The following is a 15,947-nucleotide window of genomic DNA, read 5'->3' as shown; positions in this document are numbered from 1 at the left end:
CCAGCACACAGGTTACCGTCCGCCAGTAATGGCTAATTAGGAACAGGAATCTTCTTCGATTCCTACATAAATTCCAACTGTTCCAACAAAAATCTTTCAAACATTCCCGATGAAATTTCTCCCATGTGTTAAGTCAATAGTCAAAACACGGGAAGAGCAAAGCGCAAGCCATCCTTGCTTGATTCGTCCCAACATGCTCACAACCATGACAAGATTATTAGCCAGAACACCAGCAAGTTACGTCAAGCATGCAGCACAACTGCACAACCAATTCAGAGCAAACTTTAATAAAACTGAACAGAAAAACAGCTAAGCAAAATTTCCGACCACAATATGTACATTTCATTCTGTCTCCCTAACATTATTCCTAGACCGTGCAAAAGATGGTGATCCAAATGCTTTCCTACAACAAACATGATAGCAGTTAGTACTTATAAATACAAAATAGCCGGATGGTGAGCCACACATCTATGTTCACAGTACAGAATCACCGTACGCTACTAATATGTATTTTCTTCACCTTCCACATTGTTTACAGCACAAAATGTATGAAGCTAAACATGCCCCATCTCCGTAGGTTAAATTCACATTGACTAGCTTCTATTTGCGGTACTGGGCAGAAAAGACTTATGGTCTTCCTAAGCTGATAAGTTCCACATCTCCCTAACTGGCGCCGGTAGTATATTCTTAAACGGTTTGCTTAGTTACAGTGGCGGACCGTGACCAAAAAGGGAGGGCCAAATTGCTTAGATTTCTCATGGCGCTTTGTTGATTGCTTCAGAACTTTCATGTTTAGCTTAGTTATACTGACTAGCTTTGTAGATTTCTCATGTTTAGCAGGAGGCGAAACTGGGTCGCCTCCTGCTTAGTTATACTGACATGTTTTCTCAGTGAAGAAAACATAAAATTTATCCGCTACTGTGCTTGGAGGAATTTTATGATGTTCGACAGAACCCATGCCAGCATTGATCAGCTATTTCCGGTGCTTCCTTTTTGTTTCAGTTCTTGGTCGCTTTTCCTCTTCCCATTCCCTATCATGCATTCTGCAGTTGAGAAGTGTAAGTTAGGATCATTCGAGAAAAGACAACGTCAAGTATACAAAATTACAAATGGAATTGATAATATTCACAAAAACTCCAAATGGCAATTCACATAACAATTAAAACAACTGAAACACAGTGCAAATTGCAAAGTGGAAAAAAGAGCAAATTGTTGGAAACTGAGCAATGCATATTTCAACAAGAAATTATTCTTCGTTGAACTCACTGGTCAGACTCTCGACGACTCAGCTTGCTTGTATCCTTGCCATGCGTCCTAGGAAGGTCATCAGTGTGTGAGCTACGATGCTGTGAAATTGCACCTTTTCTTTCTCGTTCTCGTACATCAGATAATTGTGAGCTGCCAGTTCCATGGGAAGGAGGCTGAGGAGCAGAAGGTGCATATTCCCCAGCTTCTAAAGAAGACTGTTCTCGCTTAATCTTTCTTCGTTTGGAAGCACTGCTAGGGTCGCTGTCTTCCTTCATAGCAGTCCCTTTTTCCCTGTCTCTGTCATCTACCTATACAATCAACGAAGGATTCATAAGTCAAACTTGTGGTTCTTCAAGTTACAGCAATCTCACAAGGCTTATGTGAAATTACAGCACCAGGGTTCTTCAGCTGTCAAATTGCAGCTAACAAGCATCTAGTAGAAAACAAAATATATACTGTCACAGCAACAAAAAAAAGAGCACACAGTAATAACAAACCAGATGGTGGAGGAAGTAAACTGCTAAAGACGTCATTTACCTTATTTGATAGAACATCCCGATCTTCACGCTTTCTATCGCGAAGATCCTCCTCTCTTCTATGTTTTCCATCATCCTGAAATGACGAAGCATTCTCCTCTGACTGCCTCCTTTCTTTCTCATCACGCCTGGGAGATGACCTTTGAATATGCCTAGCGCTCCCACCCCTTCGGTCAGCGTCTTCTTCTCTTCGGTTGGCACCAACTGATTGGGGTACAAAACTTGTGGGAAGAGGTGGAGGCGGTGGCAAACTTTGCCCTCGGAACCGTTCATCAGTAGAATGTGTCCGGTCAACTGAAGATTCAGCGTACTTACCTTTATTCCTCTCATCCTTATTTCTATCCTCTCTTCCTTTTTCAGAAGCTTTATCTGTAACCCTCTCTTGCATCCTTTCAATAGAACGTTCTCTCCGATCTGACAATCTATCTGTTGCTCTGTCAATGGCATCTTCCCCACGGCGCCTTTCAGCTCGATCCAATTTTTCTCTAGGATCTCTGTCATATTTATCATCAAATTTCTCTTTTATTTTTTCTGCCCTACTTAAGTTTTGTTCCTCATTAGCACTCTTCTCATGATCCACTGAACGAAACTTATCTCCAGCACGTGAGTCCAAACTCTTTTCCTTGTCTATGTGGTGTTCACTCAAATCGGTATCTCGGGGTTCAGTTTCTCCTTTCCTCCGTTTGCTTGATCTATCTTGCTCCTCAGCTGGAACAGATCTTTTTTGCTGTCTCACAGTAGAGTCAGTCAGATCGGTAGACTCACCAGAGGGATTAACTGCTCCATTATGTGTAGCCAACATTGCATTTCTTTGGGAGGATGAAACTTTTCGCGGCGCTGGATGCAAGTTACCATTGCTACCAGCAGAATTGGTATCTTGGACAGAATCAACTGCCTGAATAGCTTCTCTGTCAACAGGAACAGTAGAGGCTTGTTGATTTGAATTCCGGCTGGTAGATTTTCCAGCTTTTCCATCTTCCTTTGCCACATCGTGCTTCAGTACCTTCCCAGCGTTATGTGCAGCACGCTTTTGTGGCACCCTTGTCTGTTGTATAAAAGAACAGCTGAAATAAATTCCAACAACTCATGCCCAACACAGCATTGCTCATTGATATGCATTCAGGCATAATGGTTAATTTCTGGACAAGCTATGTCCAGAATAAATTCAATAATTAGATATAATAAGTTGTGAAGTTACCTCACTTCCCTTTAGTTTAGCCAGGTATTACCTAAAGCGATATGAGAACCTAAACTCTTTCCATGCTACACATATTTTGTTAGCTTTACAGTTACTGTAAAACAATGAGTACCAAATGACACGATCTAAATAGCACTTAAGACTTGGGCAGTGTTCCATGAAAATATAAAGGGCAAAGAATAGGCAAACTAGTTTTTGAATAAATGTTAAAAAATTCACATCAAAATATGGAGTAAAAAAGAATTTGCAACGCACTGTCGTTACACATACGTTGCCATGGATTCTTGTGTGTCTCTGTTCCTTTTCGATCAAAGTAAAGTAAAATATGATGACCATACATATTAACAAAAATATAAACTCTGGGAGATACCTCAGATTCCGAACTAGGCTTCGCAGAAACCTTAACCCCCTCATCAGATACAGGTTTTGGAGGTTCATCTGCTACACGTACAACCCCTGAAGATTTCCCTTGTACGGCAGAAGATGGTATTTGATTATCAGATCCATTTGCGGACACAGAGATCTTCTTTTGTTGAACATCAGGCTTCATAGCACCTTCTAACCTTTCATGCCTACTTTCAGACTTTGCACGAGCATTTTGATCTTTTGCCGTTGAGGGATCTGCTGACTGGTTTCCTGAGGAGATCCAAAGATAAATGATGCTCAAGCTCATCATAAAACTTCAACAAAAAAAACAACTTAATAGGTTTCCATATACCAGGCACAGATCTTGTTGTTGCTGGCTTCAGATCAATGTGGCCCATGCCAAACTCTTCTTCAGATAGCCAAGAACTCTGCACAATAGAGAACATTATGCTTGAATATATTGTATATAAAGAGATTTTTCCTACTGGACAGGGGAAAAACTCTAATTAGGAGCATTCTCAAACTTACCTTGCGAGCAGCTAAAGCAGCAGCTACACCAGTAGCAAGAACTTTAAGATCTTCTCTCTCATCCCCTTTAAGTTTAGCCACCTGGTCAAAAAAGTTGGTGAGAAATATGCAAGCAGCATAACATAAGCAATGGCTGGTAAGGGACTTACCCGTTTCTCAAGATTGACACCACTTTTACGAATCACAGGAAAGACATTAGAAATTTTTGTAAGCACAATAAGGGCATTTCGGATTTCCATGTATTCTTTTGATTCCATGCATTGGTTAAGCGCCTTGGTGATTCTTGAACTCCACTTCCAATGAACCTTTAAAGAAACACAGAAGTACAAAATAATAAATATGATGAAAACCATACAGTGTGAACAGTGAATAACAGAAACACATTAAGATATTAGGCACCACATTTTTCCTGATTTTCAAGTCAAGACCAAAATATAAGAGAGAATACCATGATATCAAGTAAAAAATTTGAGCCCTACTTGGATCACACTGAGAACTTACGAGAACTGTCATTACTACCGAATTGGTGCATCCGAAACAATATACTATTATAAAGGCATTTATTCTAAGTTACTGTAATTGATGCAAAAAAACATCTGTCTATCATGATTTCATCTATGACACGATAAACGGCAGAACATATAAGAAAAGAATTTCAAGCAACAGTAAATATAACTTCAAGGATGGATAAAACCTACCCGAACAAACTGACTATAAGATACACGCTGGCTGTTTGGGTATCTGAAGTATACAGCAAAACCCGGTTTGTTTCCACATTCACGCTCATACACAGATTCATCACTCTGCAAGGTGTTGGAGGTAAACAATTAAAAAGCATTGAAAAGACAATAACCAAGACTCCCATTCTGTACTACCATTTAATACAATGAAGATAAATGTGTGGTAAACCTCAAGGGTTAAAATACCTTCCAATAGTAGGCCATCTTCAATGTATCATGAAGAAACCTTCCAAGCCTACCAGCTTCAAATTCTGTGCAACAGCATATCATTGGCTGTAGGGTCTTACAGACAAGGACATCAATATGATTGACTGTGTTAAAGAATGGAGTCCCAAGTGAGTGTAGTGTTTGGACAAATGTAGCACAATATACAGCATCCTGTGTACTAAAAACACAGCGTGGAAATATGCAGCGCTGTAGGAACTCCATGTTGATCTTCAGTGCATCCGGACTCGAACTCAACCACTTATCCTTTTCACGGGCTAGCCTTTGGACCACAGATGCAATGTGCTGTTGGTGCTTCTGAGATTCACTGTTCAGTTTGTCGAGTAAATCTTGGATTCTCTCCTTGTCCTTCTTACGTCTTGAAATTGCAATGCTAGAGTTATCTGAGTTGTCCTCCAATTGTTTGAGATTCTCATGCAGCTTCTTGATTTCTGTATCATAACGGTCTTTTGGGAAGTGAAGATCATAGAGTGTTAAGCCCCAGAAAGTAGCGTATAAATCTGGTGAAAGACTGTTCCAAGCTTTTGCTGGCAAAATTGACCGGACTGTGTTAATAAGGTCTGACCACCTGTAGTGAAACAGAAAACATGAGTGGAAAACTTATAGCATACCATAAAATACTAATCAAGTACCATACGTTGCAGCAGATCTCAATACACATGTATTGAGTTTCTGAACTTTACACATGTATTGAGTTTCTGAACTATACTCATTGAGGTAACAAATCTTCTCAAGCTTATTATCTCTAAATCTGAAATTACACAATTTCCAAGATGATTATTAGGCCAAAAAGTTGAGAACAACTGTGCACTTCTTCCAAGCACACATATGCATACACAATTAATGCACAGTATGATACTCCAGGTTAAGATGTAGAAAAAAAACACCACCAGCTGGCTCAAATATTTTAAGTAGTAAATACCACTAACTTTTAAACACAGGTGAACCAATGTTAACCACAGGGTTGAAAAATTGATTCATAGATTTCGGTGTATAATAATTCCTCATTCAAGCGTTCGAGGAAGAGTTGTCAGTTCCTATAAGTGCTTTGACGTTCCAAATTCTCTCAAAACTTCCCTTTATTTCTATTTAATTTCTATAGTTGTACTTCACCAATGTGATGACGAAATGTCAAATGTAAAACATCATTTCAGAAGTTCAACAGTTGTAACTTGTAAATATTAGATAAGGAACGGTACAGGAAAAGAATAACAATAGCTAGTTTGTACTTCTTGGAATAAACGATAGCTGGCAATTGCCCCATAATTTTGGAGTGAAAAATGGAAAATGACAATAAGAGGAGAAAGTCAAATAACATAGAGTGTGACATTGATAACACATGCTACAGAATAGATACTCAAAATGAACAAATAGCAGCTCTCCTGCGTAGTTGAGAAAAAAAATGAACAAAGAGATTTGAATCTTGCATTATAAAGATTCCAATGGCTCAAGTTACAAGAATTCTAAACTGAATAAGGGTGCATATTAATCCAGGTTACAGAGTGTTCAGGGATTATATTATACTATAACAGTACAGCCATATCATCTCTCCATCAAACCAACTAATATGTAATGAGAAACATGCATATTGGTCAAAGATGATCAAACTAATCATGGAAGACTTACATGATTGGTTCCTGAGACGAGTCAAGATGCAAGATAAGATCATCAGATGATACAGATTCTCCTTCCTCGTTATCATCAAGAGGCCAACAAGTGTCACCACCATTAGTGCTCTTAAAAAGTCGCATCACTGGGCGGTATATAAGGAAAGCAACCTGGATTTAAAGATAAATACCACTTGTTTACCCATGCTGAAGAACAGTACCGTAAGCAGCACCACCCATACCCGCACCCAACAATAAAAGTGAGCAAGGGAGCAGAGATTGTAGGAACTGAAATGTACTACCTCTGGCTCAATGTGATATTTGTGTACCAGATCTTGCAAAGGAGGTATTAGTTGAGCATAGGCGATTGGAGTTACAGCACTTGAAAGAAACTCAACATACTGAAGAAGTATTCCATGGCATCTATCGAACTGCTCACTGACCATTTTGATATATGTGGCATCAGCATTTATTATGATCCTGAGAACAAAAACGATGTTATCAAGGTTTAAATTGGTGCAGAAAAACTAGAATTAAATATGACAGGATCTATTGCAAACACATAAATTTACTGTAGGAGGTCCGCAAGCCAGACAAAGGCCAATTTGCCATTGCTAAACTGTGCTGTTCTGTAACTGTACGTATTTAGCAGTGGGAAATTAGCACCACGCTTGCCAACTCAATGTATGGTTTAACTGATCTATGTCAACCAATCCTTGGTCCCACTCCAGTCCTCACTTTCTTTGGTGTATATAATTTCATTAGTAATTACTCCATTTCATGTTTCTGCATCTCCTTTAACATGGTTTAGAAATTAGAACAAACAGCTCATGAAACAAACACAAGATGTCTCATAATGGTTCAGCCAAACAATATCATTATAATTTTTTAGCGTCAACTTATCAAAGAAAATTATAAAATTATAATCAACTATACTATAATGAGCAGAGATACACCACCTCCTGGTATTGGCTGATACAGTCTAATATATGTTAGTCAGAGTATAGCAGTTATTGTGCTGACATTACAGTTAAAGCCCAGACAATTTGAGGACAGGTCAACAAAGCAATAATGTGGAGACGTAAAGTTTATTAATAAAAATCATACTTGGACCGATGCTGAGCAATAAGCAGTAACATAGGAACTGCAAGTTTGGGCTCTTCTTTTGGTAGCAATGAATCCCTCAACCTGTTTGTAGACTTACTCAACACCTACAAAAGAATTTCATTTATCAGTAAAAGAATGGTTTGACCTTAATATGCTACTGAGATAGAAAAGCATGTCCCTCACAACCTTATAGTTCCTTGTTGCTCCAAATAGTGAAGCTTGCTGCCGCAAAGTCTCACTTCCTGCCATAGCATCAACTTGTTCCTCCGTCATGTTCTCAGTGTACTGCACATTCGCCATTTGCTGAATGAGCTCCTGCATGACTCATTACGTTAGTCTTTAGGCTTAAGTCTCATACAATTCAAAGGCAATATGAAGCTTAAAAAGGACAGACAGCAGACCTCCAGAACAACAAGTTCAATGCCCACACCCTTCTTTAGTTGATTAACAAGGTACTGCAAAAGGCTTTTCAGCTCCACAGCATTATGCTTTTTGCACCTGCAAAAATGAATTGGACCAAAACAGGCTCAGTAGCAGGATATACTTTACCATTAACAATAAGAGCACAACAATTATAAATCCCAAAACTGAATAGGCTAACCCATAAATGTAAGGTACTAACAAAGAGTAATAAAGTGCAACAAAGCAGTATCACATGTTCACATGTAGAATACCAGAACAAAATAACAGCAAGGTCAAGAGGTACATACAGGTGGCCCCAAAAGGATGCGAGACATTGAAGCCAATCTGACAGGTTAAGACCATCATCTTTGAGTTTTGCACGGCCACCTTGAGCTAAGCGTTCAATTACAATATATTGCAAGATGTCATACTCCAGCTGTAAAATACAATGGAACAATGCTGTAAGATAAAAAGATGACAATACAAAGGCATATCGAATTAATGGCTGCTGATACAGTAAACGGGGAACAGGTACATTCATAAATCAAGCAATAACATAAGCATAATACATAAATCAAAATAACGGGTACTACCTGAGTCAAGTACTTAAAAGCATCCACAACTGGCGTGATCATATCCCTGTATGCTTCGACCTGCAAATTTTGACATGCAAGTGTAAACGCATCGGTTAAGTAAACAGAGAATTGAAGACAACACAGTCAAAACAGGGATAACTGCAAAAATCTGTACCAGAACAAATGATTTGCATGTTAACAGTTATTTCAACACTTAGGATTAGAAAGAATAAAATAATAAATACTACAATTTAGAAACACCCTGACAAACTGTGTCCTTGCTCTGTAATTCTCCAGAGTAGTAACACGATCAGTAATGTTTGATTTGCAGTGCCCAGAAGTGCAAGATTAGTTGAAAATCATAGAAAATAGTTGGGTCTATATTTCACATGAAGTTTCCAAAAATCGGATATTATCTCATCATCTCTATGGCCAATCTTCCCAAATGATGTCCATAATGAATCAAGACAATGAGTGAATATTCAATCTCCTCAAAACTTCGCAGTCCAGTCTACAGTCGAACTCACCACTCACAGTACCTTCCCTTAAAGCCATGCCTTGTGTTCCTCAGGGCGGTAGTAACCCCGCTGTCAATTGGAGTATGTTGAACAAGGGAGAATTACATGGAGGTGACTTGGCATTGAAGAGGTAAACATGCTTTTATGACGTTTCTGATTTTTGATAGTAGTAGGTTCCATCCTAGGCAGTAGTACAAGCATCTTACTATACTAATTGTGCATATCAAGTGGCATATGTGACATGAAAGAACATCATGTCCATTGGCAGATCTCATGCACAAGAAGATGATATTGAACTACAGAGAGGATGATTACTTTGAAAAATATAAACAGAAGCAGAAGTCACTTGCAAAAACATCAACAATTGATGGGCAAAAAGTAAGGTGATTAAGGTTTCCCAAGGAAATACAACAGAACAGAACATGCACACAGCTTATGTTGCAAGTACCTGTTGGACAATTGTCCGAAGCACAGTCATCGGATTTGCATGAGCAAGTTTAGCCACCATGCGCCCAAGCGGCTTCAGGTTTTCCTTAGCCAGCCGTTTTAAGAGCCTTCTGGTATCCAGCTGATTTCGTAAAAAGAAAGATGAATGTGAATAAACTTGACGAATGTGAATAAACTTGACATTAAGTGGTAGATTAGAAAAAATGTTGGACAAATAAAAATATGACCTTTGCAGTTTGCCTTGCAGCAAGGACAATTGGGTTTTGTTCGGTCTCCTTCTCCCATTCACCATATAGACGGTAGCGTGCCTGGAAACTAAGGATAGTCAAGATACCAAATAGCTAAAACATGAATAGAGCAGTAAAAATAATATAATATGACAAACCTCATAAGGAAGAAGTGAAAGAATCCCCCATATCTCCATATCAACAGCAGGATTGGCAGGGATAAGCTGCAACGAAGGAAACAAGCACGACCCAAGTGCCTCTTCAATCTGAAATTCTGGTGAAACTACATTTGCTGCACGGGTAGACTCTTTTGATGAGTGGTAGTATGCTTTTAGTACTCTGCAAACCTGAAAAGTCAGCATGAATGATGAATCACTAAGTACATAGCATCCAACAGTTGGAACAGGACACTTGCAAACTTCCATTCAAAGTTATTCATAGCAAACCCTATTCAAATGCATTAGAAATAACAAAATTATAACATGTTGCTCTGCAAGGCTGCAAAACTTGATTGCTGATTTGTTACAACTAGGCAACAACAACGACATTCTAATTTCATGGTTTTTTGAAACAATGCAGGCTGTGGAGTGAAATTCTAGTCATGACTTAATAGATGTAATGCACATGCTCCTAATGTGGTGCTTCTGGAAGAATTCTAATGTCAAAAATCAATAATATATGACATTGGTACACTGAACAAAACCATTAGGTATATACAGATGGCAGAAGAAATGTAGTGATGTAGCAATGGTAGAAAGATAGAAGATACCTTTTGAAGTAATTGAGTATCACGATGAAGATATGGTCCACAAGCGGTGAGCATTTGGAAAAACTCTTTCGATAGATCAAATGAACTTAGGGACAGGGCAGATGTGCCAGTCTGATCAGCATCATTCTTAGGAGGTAAATAATAATACAGTTGGCAAACTATATCATAGGCTGAAGACATTGTCTTTTCAATCATTCTGCATAAAGAAAAAAAGGAAATTAAACTAAACGAGGACGATGGAATAAAAATAGAAATGCAATCATTGGAACAAAATAATATAACAAACCTAAATAGTCCATCACAAATTTCAATATGCTCAACAGGATTTAGGTGTGCAAGACGCTCAAAGAGTAGTTGTGCATGGTACCTGGGAAAGAACAGAGGGAATCAATCAGTCCATACTTACAACAAGGACGAAGCCTTTTGTGTCCCAATCAAGATTGACTAGGCTAAAAATTGCTTTTAAATATCTTCACAGTATGATTATACAACAATTGTATTTACAAAATGCCAAAAAAATACTAGTGCATTTACTGCAGAAGAAATCTGATTTCAATATATTCAATTACACAGCAAGGGAAGACGATGGAATAAATGTATATTACCAGTCGTGCACAGAGAGAAAACCAAGAAGAAGCCCAAGTTTCTGGTTCTTTTCCATCTCAGGGGCTCGCTCCCCAACTATATCATTTTCCATCTCCAATGCTGTGTACAAATCAACAGTGACTTCTTGCTTCTCATCATCCATAAGGTCCTTTCCCGTAGCAGCAAGATTTATTTTGCCAATTCTATTAGCCTGCATTCAAGAAAAAGAGGAGTAAGCTCATCAGTGATAGTTTCAATCAGTCCAACAATACTTAATAAGAAATCAGTACAATCATAGTGGTAATGCAAGAACAAATTCATATATGGAGTTAAAAATTGTTCCAGTTAAGAAACAAAGGACAAATGCTCTTTCAGCTTTTTATTAGTGCAGAGTATAGTATAGTACAGGTAGTTAGCCAACAATGTGTAACAAAACCTTCCAAATCTTTCACCCCTCAACGCTTTTTTTGTCACTCCCTTTCACACTAGTTGGTGGGGAAAATGTATGTAACAAGTATAACATATTCACACTCCTTGCACAGTTACAGATATAAACTTTCAACAAGTTGAAGGGAGACCAACCTCATCAATTCTTCTTGAAATGAAAGAATCAAAATGCTCAAATGCCTCGTCATCATTTGGAAGCAAGTGAGAATAGCTGGGAAAAAAAGTCATGAAACACACCCATTTGAGAAGGTTAATCACCAATAACACATCTGGCAGCAATCAGGCTATATTATACAACAACAAAAAATAATAGAGACAACAATCAGTGAAATCATATTCATATGAGTTCTCTTTGGTTCAGCAGCAGCTACGTTTGCCACAACTTGAGGAAAATGAACTGGTAAAAAAATTAAAAAAAAATGAGAAACTAAGAAATGGCCACCACAGTAGGATAAAAAAAATGAAGATAAAACATTTCCTGTTGGTTACACCTTACAACTCAAAGCTAGAAAACCTCACAGCACAATATAAAACATGATCAAACAGGCATTTAAATTACAGATATGTGAATAACTATGTCTATGAGGGCTGTTAAGAAACATACACATTATCGAGATCAATGAAACCAGATTTGACTAATAAAGCTGCTGTTCTGAAAAGTCCAGATGGAACAGGGCTGTTGACATCCAATCGTTGATAGTACTGGAATTTGAACCCCAAAATTTGAGCAGCATGGGACTGCAATAGAGGAAATTGTAAGATACAGAGAAAATACTACATGAATTATGACAACAATCATGTAAGATGTGGTAGAAAACTGAAAATATTACATGAATTATGACCATAATATAGGCTACTGGTTCTAACAGAAAAATACCTTTGGGAAAAGAGGAATGAGCTGATGAAAGATGTTACTATCTGGATAGACTTCAAAGCATTCCAACACCTGACAACAAGGACAACAGAATTATACAACTTCAACAGCATATTGTCCAACATTTAATAACAGTGCCATAGTATGAGTACTTACAATATCAAATACACGATTTGGATCCAGATCAAAATGACCAATCAATGACTGTCACAAAGTAACAATATGTTATTACACAGCACTACTAATAAAAAGCTAAAAATATAGCAAGGTGGGAATTAAGGCCTAATGACAACCTTTATAATGCTGATTGTAACTGAAGAAGAATTCTGGCAGGCCAGATCTGAACCAACTTGACAAAGGAGTGTCACCTGAATGATGCAAACACATGAGTAGGATTAGAAACCTGCTAAACTTTAATAAGCATCACAAAGAACCTTCAAGAACTACAGGAACAGTAGGACTACACCCACACGCACGCACACACACACACACACACACACACACACATATATATATATATATTATGAATAGCAGTTATATTCAATAATAGCACCATGTGGAAATATATATGAGCACATGAGGAGTACATAAAGAGGATTATATTAATGTATATATAAAGGACTCTATACTCCCAAGAAACTCTAGGAAAACCGTAAAAACTGATATATTACCAAATTTTGACATCACCCTAATGAACTACTTATTCTCGCATATAGATTTTCTTGGCCTCTCAATGTACCCCTCCTCACCCTAAGAGGTGGTGAACAGGCACAACAACAGGCTACAAGAATGATCAGATCAGTCGCGGCACTCATTGTGCAATATGTGCTGCAGTGAAGTTCAATCAGGCTAGCACAAGAGCTGCGCGTGCCTTTCTGCCAAGGACAAAAGCCAGATACACAGGGCGGTATGGCAGGCAAACCCATTGACTATGATTCAAAGTACAGGATTATGGTTATCTTTATTCATAGCAGAGCATGGCATTCAAGTATTAAACTAGCCCACATCCCAGTGTAGAAAATAGAAGTGCATCATGTGTTTTATAGGTATAACCCAATTGAACAGAATATGTGTTGCCCCTCTACAATCAATGCAAAGAACAAAAATGAGGAACGCAAAAATCAGGACGAGTAGATATACATACCAACTTAGCATAGCCCTCGCTTTCCTCTCGTAAGAGGTTGAATTTAGTTTGCTGGTAAAGAAGCCGTGTGTTGACCCTAACCTATACCAATTATTTAAAACCAACATCAATCAACCATACAGCAAATGTTAAGCTAAATAAAAAAACCACAAAAATATGCCAGCTTAAAAGGACATGATTGTGAAATCCTGGCAATATTCAAAGCATATGGCACATTGACATATTGGTACATTAAGCATACCTCCTTGGATTTTAAATCTTGGCCTTTCAGCTTACTCTGTTCAACCTCCCAAAGGAAATCTTCCTTTTGAGTCCATGGGTGGAAGAAATAGAAAGCATGTATCAGCTCTTTATCTTGAATTGAGGTCATCAGAGATACAGTGCACTAGCATGAGGAACAACAATACTCACTTCACATCGCTCTTGCAGAAGCCTAGGTGCGGTAATCGAGGATTCCACAAATGACTTAGTCTGAAGGAAGAGTGTTGAAGTAAAATTAATGAGACAGTCCAGATTATTAAATCGAAAGAGAAGTTGATAGCAAGAAGTACGAATTGTGCGTTTGCACTAAAAGTTATGCCTAGGTTATTACCATTTTAACAAGACGGCTGCGATATTCACCAGAGATTGTAATCTGCAGGTTGAAGCATGTCAGCTTGACTAAACACTGTAAGAGGAATCCCACAAAGTAGGACACAATAAGAAAAATATTACCCAAAAAGGGCACAAGTGGAAAGGGACGTGGGGAAAAAAACAGCGGATCATAGGTCAAAATTCAATGCCCCTGTTGCAGCGGATAAATAACAACAAAGCAATAGAGGCAAGAAAATATTAAACGATATAAAGGACATGGCAAGAGACCTAATGAAATAATCGCATTTGCATTTTATCAAGTGCCGTCTCTACTGTCCACCTTTTGGTTCAAAGACATACATAGAAACAGAACTTCTTACTGACAACTCAGGGCAGGGCTAATTCTATTTTTTGGGTAATTGTTATGTATTCAGAACTGCAAAATTTTGGATAAATCATGCTGAAAAGGACATCTAGCAGCAACTGTGTTCAGTTTGTAATCACCTAACCAGAAATGAAAAGTGTGTGCATGAGCATTTGACCCTTAATATGATTTATTATCTGAACAAGATTTCTCCTGTTAGCACAGAAGCTCATTGAATGACTCATGATCTCTTGAACAAAAGTTATCTACTGCTGCTATAATGCACGTTCATGTGTACAAGGCTGCTGACTAGGTCATGTCATAACAGATTTAACTGACAATTATCTGGTTCATTTCTGACCTACCAAAAAGTGTGCTTAAGTATATTGACCTAGAACAGCATGGATTCGATTTGTTTATGCTACAACTTCAGCTGAAACTTTTTATTGCGACAACACTCGTAGCACATGAAATAATAGTATCCCCAGAGCTAATTCTCGTATACAATTCCACTGAGAAGCTGTTCAAAGCACCCAACAATTCAGCTAGATTGTTGACCTAGCTACCACAGCAAGCAATAGACGCACAACAGACTGACAGCGTTACCAATTCAGTTCATACTCACGCACCTAGTGCCACCGAAACACAACACCAGACCGAGAAACTTGACTAATCAAATACACACCCCGGAACCTACCCACTAACCACGACACGGCAGCAATACGAGTTGCATATACTCACATCCTGCCCTAGGTGAGCGATGATATCAGCGAGCACCGAGCCGAGCTCCTCCTCCCGCCGTGCCTCCTCCACGAACACCACCGACTCCAGCGCCACGCGGCTCTTCTGCGGCGGCAGGTCGCCTCGCACCTGCGCAGCCGAACCCACCCAATCAGCACGGTAGGACCAGCGAGCTGAGCGAAACCTAATCACGAAGCAGCCCGAACTGTCTGGAGCTTACGATCGCCCAGCAGAGCTCGTAGAGGAAGCGCGCCATGGGGACCGGATCGGGGAGCCGGAAGGCGCCGGCGGACTGGCCCTTCCATTCGCGGAGGCACTCCTCCGTGATGTGCTTGTAGTCGGGCGCCTGCAGAGGGGGCGACATGGCGGCGGAGGCAGTGCTGGTCGGGGTCAGGGTTTTGGGGGGATTAGGGTTTCATGGGAGGTGCCGAGGTCAGAGGAGGAGTAGGACCGTGGGGGTGGTGGCGAACTGGCGATGAGAGATGGGAAAGGGGAGAAGACGGCGACGGAGGCGGGGCGTGTGCGAGAACGCGATGCCCTGCTTCGGTTCTGTTTGGGTTGGGCTTTTGCGGTTATGAACACGGAAACCAGTAGAGGCGTAAACGGATCAAGAATGCAGAAAATGGGTGGAAACAGAGGCGTGCCATTGTTTTCGTTGGCTCATTGGCAGCCTTGTGCGATCAAGCGGTCAGACATGTTTCCTAGGCGGGTTGTGTGGTGGAAAAA

General features: G+C 39.4%; 1 protein-coding gene across 1 annotated transcript; it reads right to left on the bottom strand.

The window, feature by feature from the left end:
- Positions 1-316: 316 nt before the first annotated feature.
- On the bottom strand, positions 317-15,733 carry LOC112895215 (THO complex subunit 2). The gene is made up of 33 exons (XM_025963147.1): positions 15,442-15,733; positions 15,222-15,350; positions 14,136-14,177; positions 13,955-14,014; positions 13,785-13,847; positions 13,544-13,624; positions 12,693-12,767; positions 12,556-12,603; positions 12,403-12,471; positions 12,130-12,263; positions 11,661-11,736; positions 11,099-11,289; positions 10,780-10,860; positions 10,494-10,689; positions 9,883-10,071; positions 9,725-9,805; positions 9,499-9,618; positions 8,551-8,610; positions 8,266-8,393; positions 7,957-8,053; positions 7,742-7,870; positions 7,556-7,659; positions 6,751-6,928; positions 6,468-6,619; positions 4,803-5,409; positions 4,575-4,679; positions 4,026-4,181; positions 3,877-3,957; positions 3,701-3,776; positions 3,353-3,618; positions 1,786-2,829; positions 1,267-1,556; positions 317-1,043 (listed from the first exon to the last, which is right to left on the bottom strand). Exons 1-33 carry the CDS (start codon positions 15,583-15,585, stop codon positions 974-976), a joined length of 5,322 nt encoding a protein of 1,773 aa, XP_025818932.1. The 5' UTR covers positions 15,586-15,733; the 3' UTR covers positions 317-973.
- Positions 15,734-15,947: the final 214 nt, after the last annotated feature.

The sequence above is a fragment of the Panicum hallii genome, chromosome 5 (genome assembly GCF_002211085.1).
Source record: "Panicum hallii strain FIL2 chromosome 5, PHallii_v3.1, whole genome shotgun sequence".
NCBI lineage: Eukaryota > Viridiplantae > Streptophyta > Magnoliopsida > Poales > Poaceae > Panicum > Panicum hallii.
Note: the sequence above shows the minus strand (reverse complement) of the source record. Positions and strands in the feature narration are given on the sequence as shown.